Source organism: Ischnura elegans, chromosome 7 (assembly GCF_921293095.1).
Source record: "Ischnura elegans chromosome 7, ioIscEleg1.1, whole genome shotgun sequence".
Taxonomy (NCBI): Eukaryota; Metazoa; Arthropoda; class Insecta; order Odonata; family Coenagrionidae; genus Ischnura; species Ischnura elegans.
The window spans coordinates 101,656,030-101,668,418 of NC_060252.1; the positions used below are offsets into that span (position 1 = coordinate 101,656,030).

Consider the following 12,389-nt stretch of genomic DNA (forward strand, 5'->3'; position numbering starts at 1 on the left):
ACCCCGTGATTATCATAATTTTTATGTTTTTTTGCCATTCCAGTACTTGGCTCATTCTAATTCTTTACCTCTTCTCTTTGACTTTTATTTTCCTACTTTATGAATAACAATTGGAAAAATTACGATTGAAATTTTTTACATGCTCATGGAGCTTAAATCTCTGACTAACACAGTTAAGATCAACCTTTTGTACAAATTGTATATGTGAATTAAAAGTTTTTGTAGCTATGTTTAGAAATCCTCCTCCTGGAAAACTTATAAACCATAATGTATCAAGAATATTTTCATTACTTTCTTCATGTTTCTGTTAGCACTACCATTGCTGTTTGGAATAATTGCGGCATCACTCGGAATGTATTTGTTGTATTGGGTCTAACCTTACACTAACCAATTACATTTTACCCTTTGGGTACAATATTATCGAGTGGCTCCAACTCAAAAGTCTTTGAATTTTGGAAAAGGAAACTTTTATTGAATTTTCACTGGATGCCTTTTTTACAGAACTTCTATTTTTTAATTTTTTTGGGCAAAAAACTTTATGCTTGAGTAATTTAAAAAATGAAATGGGTAAAATTCAATCATCTCTTACTGGCCAGTAGCAGGTGAAATTATCTGTTAAGGAATTCATAAAGGTCCTCATTTTGCTCATTTATGAAAATATAAATTGCAGCAATATTGATTTAGAACGACATCACTTTGTGTTCTTTGTGATGTGACATTTTTCTCTGCATTAATCAGCATAGTTAATTCTACCAATTTTTATGCTTTTTCATGACTTCAGTCCAAATCTCTTAAAGTCGTATTTCATATCTGCAGCATCCAAATACATATGTAGGAGTTGAAAATTTTTTTATCGTCTAATAAAAATCTTAATTTTTTATTTCATCATAAAAATGACATTGGAACCAATATATACATACAAAGCCAGTGATGTTGCCTTGGGGTTAAGCGCAGGCTTATTTCTTCAATTTACATGTGCACCTCATTCATATTCTCACAGAGAATAGATAACTTAGAGATAATATGTCTTCTTAAATTTTTCTCTCCTTTGATCTAATTTTTTTAGAATTTCATAGGATAACCATTCTCATTTGTTCAGTATTTGAGTACTAATTTTGTTTTTACATGATGTATGTATAATTTTTGGGTCTACCGCACTATCATATCAAAACATAATATAGATTGGAAAATATGTTAGTCTCCAAGCTAAGTATCAAAATCCTGTTGGGTCACCTGATTGATAATCCATGAGGATTTTAATCTAGTTTATTGCTATCATATTTCCTTTATTGAAAAATGTAATTTTGATATAGCCAGATTCCTTGTCTTTTTACCTTGCTTCGTTGTATGTACATGTATGCCTTTTATGTTAGCCCCTCAAGCGTGTACGATGCAGCATATGCATCCTCGCTTTTCCGTTCCTATACACTGCTTTAATGGTAGGAATTTAAACCAGCCAGGGTGCTTTAATTTAGAGGCGATGCAGATTTTGTGCAGACATGAAGTAAAATATTTTTTGCATCATTATCACTATCCAAAAAAATATATTCTATAAACAATTGTTTAAATTTTATAATTATGAATACGTACATACAATTTTCAGAGCCGTTTACTCTTTCCTGCTCCCCTTATCCAGTGGTTAATAGTTGACCTGTGTGTGATACTGCTCAAAACAGGGTTCTACAGGATACTGCTCAAAACAGGGTTCCTGGGCAGTTTTTGCATTTATATCTTGTTTCTTTTCTCTTTCCATTTTTGTGCACACAACACACTTTCTTCTGCCAACCTTAAATGTCTCAGTTTGTGGCTTTTGTTGAACAAAATGCTGCCCGGTCAATCGCGTACATTCCATATCAATATCCGAGGGCAGTCCTCTGCGCTGTTCTAAATTCTGTCCGAGATACTTAGCTATTATTTTGTTCACTAAGCTCATTCTGAATGCTAGGTGACCTTTGTTATTACCAGCCTTATGGTATAAAATGTATGCATTTAACACAGCTGAATTAACATAGTGGTTGATAAATTTCTTGTACCACACTATTGTCCTTTTTCTCTCCAGCGAGAACGATTCTAAAAGTTGATCTTTTAAATCTACACCGCCCATATATATATTATATTCTGTTACACACAGGTTTATTTGCACAATCTAGCCCGCCCTTTCGACTTACGGGTTGCATTTGGTCTGAATGTTTTGTAGTCAGCAAAGCAACATCGCATTTAACCTTCCACTACAAAGCAACCAATTTCCCATGCTTTGCACGAGCAACTTCACCTTTCTTTAGTTTCTTTTTGAGGTTTACTGGCTTACTGTAAAAAAACTGTACTTTTGACATGAAAATTAATATACCAGTATAGACTGTGGTTGTTTTAGTGCTATAGTGCTTTTTTATGTCCTCATTAACTAGTAGCCTCTATATAATGACTAACTTTGGGTTTTCTAAGCATGTCTTTTCTTAGTTTGTCTTGAAGCTGCTTGTGTATCATTCATCTGGAATGCCTTCTTGCCAAACCATGCATGGAGGCAATGCTCCTTGCCTTCATTTAAATAGATCAATTTAAAAGTAGGGTTAGTGATGTATACTAGGCAATAGCATTCTTGTTCCTTGAAGTTTATAACCTTATAAAAATTTTCCACATTGCAAATTAATTTTTCATAAAATAAATCATATCAATTTTTCATGTTATCAATGCATATTTTTGTTGAAGTTCATAACTTGAATAAGTGGTTTTGTGAAATTAATTGCACTGCACTACTCACCTATATGTGATTAGCAAGGTTCAAGGAAATGCATCTTCTAGAATAAAAGGCCTTCTAAGATTAAGAGTACATAGTGAGATATATTCACTGATTATCTTTTCTTTTAATTGGATAAATATTTAAAAAAAATAAGGTGAATTATGAGAACATACTATTTCTGCAAGAGTATACAAAATATATATTTATTCTCCTTTTGGAAGTAATGGGGCTGCCCAAGTGTATTTATATGTGGGTCTACATGCCTTTGAGCACATTGCAACTTTAATCACCTCCTCCTATCCGAAGAGGGCATAGAAATTTGTATAAGAGAAATCCACCATTATACAATGAGTTTTAATATGAAACATGTCCTTCACCATTCTGAAAGTCAGGGCTCTTGACAAATTGTCCCTTTTTTCCCCTTCTCTGGGCAACCATGTAGAAGTGCTGAGTCTCTGCTTTATGGAAATGGTAATGAGTGCTATGAGTTCATTTTCCTAATTAGTGATGCATTTTAATCTCATGCTTTTGTGTGTATTTTTTAGGGCTCTGCAAGATCACGGGATGATCTTGATATGGAGCAGGTTCTTCGCCCAAGGCTCAACGCCCCAGATGTTGTGCGGTCTACAATGAGCCATCGGGATTTCAAGTACAATGAACATACAATCGATAGTGTCTTAGGAACTCCAAACAAAATTGTCATTCCGGAGAGATACATACCAGAGCAGGTATATTACATTAAAAATAAATATCAAGTATGTTGTATGCATGTATATTTTTCATTGCTATTGCTATAAAACCCCTTTCTTGCATGCTATAAGGATGTAACATAGCAGCATTGGAAGTGGGGGACAAGCAGCTCAAGAGCTCTCTTCCCTAGCTTTGCCACGACCTCTGTCAGCTGAATTTGGCCCTTTGGTAAAGCCTGGTTTAAGTCCACATGAAGCTCCTTAAGAGCAGGGCCATTTTCAAGTTTGATTTTCCCCCAAATTTGTGTCAAAAAATTTAAAAGGAGGACTAAAGCTGAAAAATAGCATGATGAAGGTTCAAATGTCATTTTCTACATGTTTTCAACATCGCAAGAACTTGATGACATTTACAAAGGTTTAAGATATTTAAATAAATAAAAGATCGTAGCACTTTTCCACAAGATTTTTTAATGCGTATAGTACGTGCGGCCTCTCTTTTTACCCTAACCCCCCCCCCTTTTTTCACTCTTCTCAACCCCCCCTCCCATTTTTCTATCGTTCTTCCCCGCATGTTGTTATTGTACAGTTATGACTAGAGTCCTCCTTCCAACGTGGGTTCCCCACATCCCTTAGTTGTATCTTTTCCCACTGTCTCTACTCTGTACGCCCGTTCTCACCCCCTACTTCAAAGATGTCAAATCCTCCCCAACCCCCTCTCTAAAGGGTATAAAGGAGATTTTCAAATGTTTTGCAGTGTCTTGTACCAGATGGTGGCTCAGTGAGCTGAAACGCATTCTACATACATATTAAAAAAATCTTGTGGAAAAGTGCTACGATCTTTTATTTATTTAAATATGTCTAACTCTCACCAATTGAAGCCTGAATCTGTTGAAATTAAAGGTTAAAGAATTTATTTTCACCCTTAGAATTAAGGAATCACTGATGAACATGTATTATAGAATCTGACTATAGTGTGCCGAATCTCATTTTGGGTTGCATTGAATTTTCTATGTGATTCTATTCCTTTAGGCCCCTGAGTTGAGTGAGGAGGAACAAATGCAGAGGCTGAAGAAGGCCGAAGCCATTAGGAAAATGCTGTCTGAAACCACACCAATATCAGCCCCTGAAGTGGAAGGTAAATCCACCATTTGATTATGTACATAAGCTTATATGTATAATAATAATAATAGTTTTTTAAAATAATAATTGTTTATTTTACAGGTGTTAACACAATGTACAGAAAAAGTGTTACATTAATAAGCATATAGACATAGTGTTACACAATTAAGTATATATAAGAAGCATATAAACATTAATAAGCATTATTTAACACATTAATAAAATAAAGGGTAGTAAAAGGTAACATGAGATCAATATAAAAGGTTATAAAATAACAAACATATAAGAAGCGTACAAACATTAATAAGCACTATTTAACACGTTAAAAAAAGTAACGTAGCGAAGGATAACATTTGATAATATAAAAATTAAAGCAAACAAACATTAAAAGCATTATTTAACACGTTAAAAAAAAGTAAAAGGTAGCGAAAGATAACATGTAATCAATATAAAAAGTAAAGCGTTCCTTGTAAAAGATAACATGTAATCAATATAAAAAGTAAAGCGTTCCTTGTTCATGCATAAAGCAAGCGTTCCTTATATGTTCCTTGTTCATGCATTAATATTAGAGGAAAAATATTATTCCATGCCTTTCCCTCCGCTTTTAACACGTTGCGTAACAGAGTATATAAATGTGGAGGAACGACGTTCCTGGGTAGAGGGGTTAAGATTGAAAATATGTGCCAATTTGGGCGAACTGACTTTGGTTTAAATACCGTTAAAACACTGATGTTTCAAATAAAACTTCACATAGCCAAAAATTACAATACGTCCATTCATAATAAGTATAGAACAGTAACTGAAAACGTACAACCAAATACCTAATGTATGGTTTAAAATTGTTTAAGGTGACGTGCCTAAATGAGGAGAAACTTCGTCATCTGTCCAGAACACTCGTGAAAAAAATGACGAGAATACTCACCATCCGCACGCAACGTGTTAACATGGTGAAAAGACTCACATGTTCCAATGACACCTGTGGCTGAACCAGGGGGGGTAATTTTTAATTACTTTGGTCACCCTTGTCAGAAAGGTTAAAGGGTAGGACCCAGACAAATGGTAGTCTGCATTGTGGTGACACATAAAGCACAATGCTGGAATGGATGTGAGAAATCCTACGAACGGAGGCGAATCATATGGTTATCTCTGGATTTGCAGATGGCCAAACTAAAATGAAAAATATTAACAAGAGTTGATAATAGGCTGGAAAACGATTTAAAGTAAGATGCCATAGGAGTTGTTCCATTTGCTGTCTAAGAATTGATGTAAAATTATCGGAAAAAAAGCCATAGGTTTTCTGGTTTTGGAGAATCTGTATTGGCGGTGATTCAGCTCCCCTTTCCCACCCTTACCAATCCCCTTCAAGATGGCTATTGCTTTTAAGTGGGCTTGTCATCACTGAGGCCAGCGTGTCCCTGCTCATTTGGATTCTCTTAGTCACGCTCAGTAACTCTCTTTAGGATAGGCTAGTAAGTGCAGCTTTCCCTATTTTCTGAGATGGACTAGGCCCACCTGCATAGTAGGTGTGTTGGCCAACTTTTTGCAAATGAACCAGTTAAGGTTTCAATTGCCTCTTACGTCAATGTAGGTGAAAAGAGGCAGTCTCCATATCTGCCCCTCTTGGGTGAACCAAATGGCATGAGGCGAATTAAAGTTACATATTTAGTGAAAGGAGGTGGCCACGTTGAGGTTTTTTTGCCGCAATATCTCAGGTGGACCAAGGTTTTTTTTTTTATAGTATTCTACCGATTAAGGTAGGTTTCCATGGAGTGTTCAAGAAGTGATCTGGAAGCCTCCCTTTCCTTCCAGCACTGCCTTCTTTAATTCACTTTAAGGCCTAATCCCTTTCAATCTATCTAAAAATCCAATTTTTTTCCTTCCCCTCCCTCGTTTCCCTAACATTCTACATTCTAACACCATTTTCAACATCCCCTCCCCACTAAGTACTCGCTCCATCCATACCTTCTGTCTCCTCCGTATCTCATCTAAAAGCTGCCTCTTCTCACCCACCATATCCAGCACTTCGTCGTTCCATTTCCTCTCCGTCCATTTCACCCTCTCCATTCTTCTCCATACCCACATCTCGAATGCCTCCAATCTTCTCTCGTCTTCTATCCCACGTTTCTGAACCGTAGAGCGCTACACTCAGATCAAACTCTTCACTAGCCTTTCCTTTAAACTCTTACATAACGATCCCCAGAAGCATCAGAAGCTCCTTCCTGTTCATGAACGCCTCCTTTGGCAGAGCAATTCTCTTCCTGATGTCCTTGCTACTGTGTCCGTTTTCCTCTAATGTGCTGCCCAAATAGTTAAACTGCTCTGCCTGTTCAAGTTTTTGCCCACCTACTGGACCAAAGTTAAACATTAAAAATTCTTATGACTTAGTGTAAGATAGGCATGACTATGATTGTACACGTGATATACCTAGTAAAGTTGTATAGTACTTTTAAAATCCTCTGTTATTGTTGCCTATGATAGACTTATAATTTCTCTTTCAAAATTACAGATACTCAGCAGAAAAAGACTTCCGTGATAAAAAAGAAGGTCGCTGAAGAGAAAAGGCAGCGAGACCATATACTTCAGTTAAATCAAATTCTTGCCAAACAAGTAATGGAAAAAAGTAAGATGGTTGCTGGTAAGTGGAAATGTCCATGGATGATTCACCTTTAAGAAGTATCCACAGAGCCAATTATCCCATTTTTAAGGATGTTACATGTCTTTAATGTGAGCAAAGTGGTTTAGCTATAGACACGAGCTTGGTTCAGTTCCCTAACTTGGGCATCAGTGTGTCAGTAAATGTTTTACTGAAGAATTAACAAAGCTCTAATTTCACATAACAAGCTAGAAGCCTTGTGGATTTTATGTTGGAAAATTACCTCTTAACTAACACCTGTGTGTGGGATAAGTGTGATTAATGTCCTCTCACTCTCATGGTGTCTCACGCAGAAAAGTACAAGTTCAATTATCTCTGCCGTTAGTTCTTAAAAACAATATTTGTGCAGTGAAACTTAATCACTTTTTTTTATCTCTTTGGAATAATATAAATCCCTCAATATCTTACATTATTTAATCCCTTGTTTAATATAATGCCTTTCAATAAATCAAACAGTCAAGTAATTCTTCACATTTATTGAACTTTCCTCATTACTTCATCCAATTAGAATAACTCTGATTTTTTGGCATATGCTGAGAGCTAGAGATGGGACATGAGAACCAAACTGCTAAAAAAAAAAACAGTTCACTGAAATGAACCGGTTCAAAAATGAACAGTTCTCTAGAACTCCCTGTTGACTATTCATGTCTGCACTGCACTCATGAGCCATAATATTAGGGCGAGTAGGTATGCTCACCATGAGGTATTTCGAACTGCAGCTTAATTACCAGCTTACTCCACCAAGTGCGTTGCGATCACAACAAATGATGGTTACAATGTAGACCAACCAAGGCTGCCAAAGCCACCTCATAGACCAAAGAGCCCTCCCCCTTTGTTCTCTCGCATGCCCTTCCGCCTTACCTCAAGTCAGCTCGAATAGCAAATACCCAGATGAAAATGAACAGTTTAACAACCAAATAGTTTGTCTGGGCGTTCTTTTTCATCTGGCTACTGATTTCCTCTTAGTGTTCATTTTTAACTGGGTCACAGTGGGCTGAAATCGAAAAAAGCTCGACAAAACCTCAAAATCGATTTTTTTGAGTGCGGTAATTGAAACTTTGCACAGTTGTTGTCAATACTTTAGAGAATTTTTTACGCAAACCGTTTTTCATATAGGTAAATTTTTTAAACAAATTACTTGGCATCAAAGTTGAGCAAATTTCACAAAAATAGCCCTCGTTGAATTTTTTTCGAAATTCATCATGTTAAAACTAATGCCACACCTTCTGTAGTAATTCAATAGAAACAAAAATTTACAATATTATTGTGCGGTTTATTATTGTTAATTACTGGCAACTTTCACGACTCAGTTATAATATTTGTGGCCGATACGATACAAAATGGCGGACCCTGTTTGTTTCCTCTTAGCATTAGTTTTCATCTGAGCGTTTGTTTTCATCCGGGGGTTCATCTTCATTTTACTGTTTGCATTCATCTTGTCGTTTGCATATATTACTTGCTGTTTCAGCACTATTGAATTAAAATTTTAAAGCAGTAGGGAAGAACTTCCAACTCGGTTGGAAAGAGTTGACGAAAGCGGACATTGAGGAAGGAGGAGGGGGAATGGCAGACTGATCTTTGGCAAAACTCCTAATTCTGGACCTTCTGATATGACTGTTCTTTTTACTGAACAGGATAAAAATGAACGGTTCATCAAAACGAACAGTTTAACCCACCTCTACTGATGGCTATTGCTTTAGATCCGATTGTGAAAATTTGAAAAAAATCATTAAAATTAATAGCATTTCTTAAATATTTTTTATTTTGGCTCCAGCAATTTTTTGTGTAAATTCCATGGCCAACACTTCTACAAATTCTTTGCTTGATGGTTCAGATTCAAGGATCTGGACAGTTGTATCTCTACTTCAATTAAAGTTAACATTATCTTGCATAGAAATTCAATTCATTTTGACTACATGAATTGGATTTTTTAAGTGTTTCTCATTCTGCTTATCAATTTCATGACGAAGGAAAGATTATAATGAAAACTTGGAATTTTTTTCATATGATCACTTTTTAATTTAGCAACAGTAAAATTATGTGGGTACTGATAAAAAATGAAGTACCTAACTTTATGTAATTTCAAGATAATTTCTTGGGAATTCTTAAATGAATTCATAGTGTCGTAGTGGTTAAAGTAGTGGATGAAAATGAACAGTCCCATATACCATTATCACAAATTCATTATAAGGCCCAAGTATGAGTGAGACCTTTAAACTCTCACAAAAGATATGAAATTTTCTTTATGCTAGGTGGCTCAGGAATGGGAACTGGCCCAATTACCCTATCCTGAGGCTCAATTAGTATTTTGAGTTTCATCCTTTCCTTAAATCAGTTTTCCGGTGTTAGCCATGATGAGTAATGTGAAATCCTAATTGAGAATTCTGAATTTCCTTCATTTTTCATCTGGTATTTTAAAAATTAATTATAAATCTGTTAAAAGTGACCATTATAAAGTGATAATTGCTATTTAAACAAATATGTTTCATTACCTCATAAAATGATGAATTGTTACAGAAAATAAGTTGAATATGTGGAGCATTTAATTTTTAATTAAATATAAAATTTATTTTACTTTTAAAGTGCCCATATGTTACATCTATTTGCATTAAATTCCATATCTGCTAAGATCAAATGAAATAATTTTTAAAATTTATTCAATTATTTATTATAATAAATTATGTTGACCTAATCCTCATGTATATGTAGGAATAATAACCATAATATTTTATAAAATCGAATTATTACGCAGGAAAAGGGCTCAACTTTTCGGGATATATGTACTAGTTTTAGAAAAAAATATATTACAAATGATATCTTCTTCCCTTATCAAAACTTTCTAGTAAAAGACTATAGATGCTCTAAAATACTCTTGAATGAATTAGCTTCCTTGCTCAATTTAATTTTTTTCCTTCAAATGAAATTGTAGCCAGTGCCCAGTGAGAAATGGGTGGTGGAATCCACGTGGAGAATTAACGTGGATACCATGTGTTTTTGGTCGTGGAATCAACGTGGAACCCACGTGGAAATTTGGTGGAAAAATTAAAACAGCAGTAGGTGCTGTCCTAAAACCATTAAAACCTCAACCACTCTATATCTAAACCTTCTATATATGTGTCTACAATTTTTCATGTGCTCTCATGGCTGCCTTTCCACGAATTATATAAAAATAGAATGTGCGATACATTTTCACATAACTAGCGTGGTTTCAGGATGATAAATGACGCAATGTCACCAGAGAGTTAAGTTCCACAAATTAGAAATTCTGTTTAACATTTTATGATAATCACCACAAATCCACTTGAAATCAACGTGGATTCCACGTGGGTCCAACCACTCAATATCCACCACCACCAAATATCCACCACTCAACGTGGATTCCACGTGGGTTCCACGTGGATTCCACCACCCATTTCTCACTGGGTGATGATGAGTGCCTATCTCATTTTTCTTAGAATTAAGGAATATTTTTCTGTCGTACCTCTGAATCTTTTAAGATGTATCATGCCACTTAACTATAATCATGAGTAACCATATTGAATGTCTTTTAGTAGTTAAGTCCATAGCCTTCATCATATGCCAATAATATCCATTTCAAATTACATCATCACAAATTCATTTTAATGTGCACAATGAACCTAAGAGATCTGTTTATGCAGGTTTTACTCATCCTGCTACATATTTGTGGCCTAATAACTGCCTCTAAATGATATTTTAAAATCTTTTTCTTGCTTTTTAGATTACTTTTAGAAAAGCATTCATTTTTATTTTATTCAAAGATTTAGTGGCATGCTTTTTCAATATGAATGAATTAATGCAAAATATCTGCATGGTTTTGCCTTTTTCAATGGTCACTTGATTTGCATCAATTATGAGGATAAAATGACTTTACTCATTTGGGACTGTATCAAAATTCACTGCCAGTACTTTAGTCAAATACGAGATGAGAAAGTGTAATATTATCCCAGCTGTGGTATGTTCCAGCTTTCATTGGCAACTGAACATTCATTGGGAATTATAATGACCGTTTGCACTGAGGTTTAAATATGCCTTTTTGCAAATTGAAAAAAAATCTAGAGCTAGAAGGATAAATTTTACTTCTTCACTTTCTTGGCATTCATTATTTTTGAAATTGTATTTCTAACAATATTAGAAAAAAATCAAATGTAAGAATCCCACACATTTCCCCAGCACTAACTATTGAAGCGGAAGGGATGCGGTGTGTTTGAACCTGATCCCCCCTTTAGACAAAGAAATATTAAAGTTAATGAGTTATGAGTGTGAAAACGATAATTATTTAATGAGCCCTGGCCCTACTCAGCCTCAATGTGCATTTTATTAATTAATTCTTCATTTTCATAATTAAAAGAGGAGAGCATTTGAAGAATTAAATCATTTGGACCATCCACATCCTTTCAATCATGGTCAAGTCACATTTATTTTTTCCTAGTAATTTTCATGATTAATTTTCATGGGTCTGTTTAACTCGGCAATCATGTGTGCAACTGCTTGGAAAGGAATTTTTTTCAGATTTTTCTTCAAATTTCCAATTAAATGACCAATGATTCAACTTTCTTTCATCATTTCATAAGCAATCATAGAAATTAATTCCACAGAATTTGCAAAGCAGTAAGTAGCTCAAGGCTCTTGGTACATTTTTTATCCATTTTTCTCCCTGTTTCAAAATATCAGCTTTTTCTTACTATTATTTTTCACGGTTGCCACAGCTATGGCTTTTCTGTCACGTGCTGCTTCTCTTGAGCTCAGTTAGTGGGAAATATATGTAGTGAGAATCATCTATTGGGTGAAGATATTGGCCATTGCCAGTATACACTTTATTCGGTGCCAATAGTTAAATGCAGAAAGCTTTTTCAGCACACTTATTGCTGGAAGTGAATTTTGGAACTCCCCTACGATTGCATTGATATTTAAGTGTTCATTGTTGTTTGGTTTGTTTTAGTACTAGATAGCGAGCATGCTCTCTGTTGCGCTGATGTTTTATTTGTTGTAGCTGACCTGTAGTTGTTTTATAGGTACAACTCCTGTGGCAGCAATTGGCACTCAGGATTGAAATTACTGCATTACCCCGTGTGCCATGGCAGGTTGGTTTTGCTTTGTTTTGTTTTATTTTATTTCTACCCCAAGGCAACACTCACCCTTTTTCCCCCTAAATCAAGATGCAGCATTCAAT

The 12,389-nt window shown here is 35.2% G+C and overlaps 1 protein-coding gene across 8 annotated transcripts in view; it reads left to right on the plus strand.

The window, feature by feature from the left end:
- The window catches only part of LOC124162285, a 568,759-nt gene that overhangs the window by 551,912 nt on the left and 4,458 nt on the right, over positions 1 to 12,389 (plus strand). For 7 of the 8 annotated variants that reach the window (XM_046538768.1, XM_046538763.1, XM_046538770.1 and 4 more), the window contains 3 exons: positions 3,283 to 3,465; positions 4,456 to 4,561; positions 7,052 to 7,180. In XM_046538768.1, the coding sequence (XP_046394724.1) occupies positions 3,283 to 3,465; positions 4,456 to 4,561; positions 7,052 to 7,180 (418 nt within the window). Of the gene's footprint in view, positions 1 to 3,282; positions 3,466 to 4,455; positions 4,562 to 7,051; positions 7,181 to 12,231; positions 12,301 to 12,389 lie in introns of all 8 variants that reach the window. The other variant, XM_046538767.1, reaches the window with a different exon arrangement.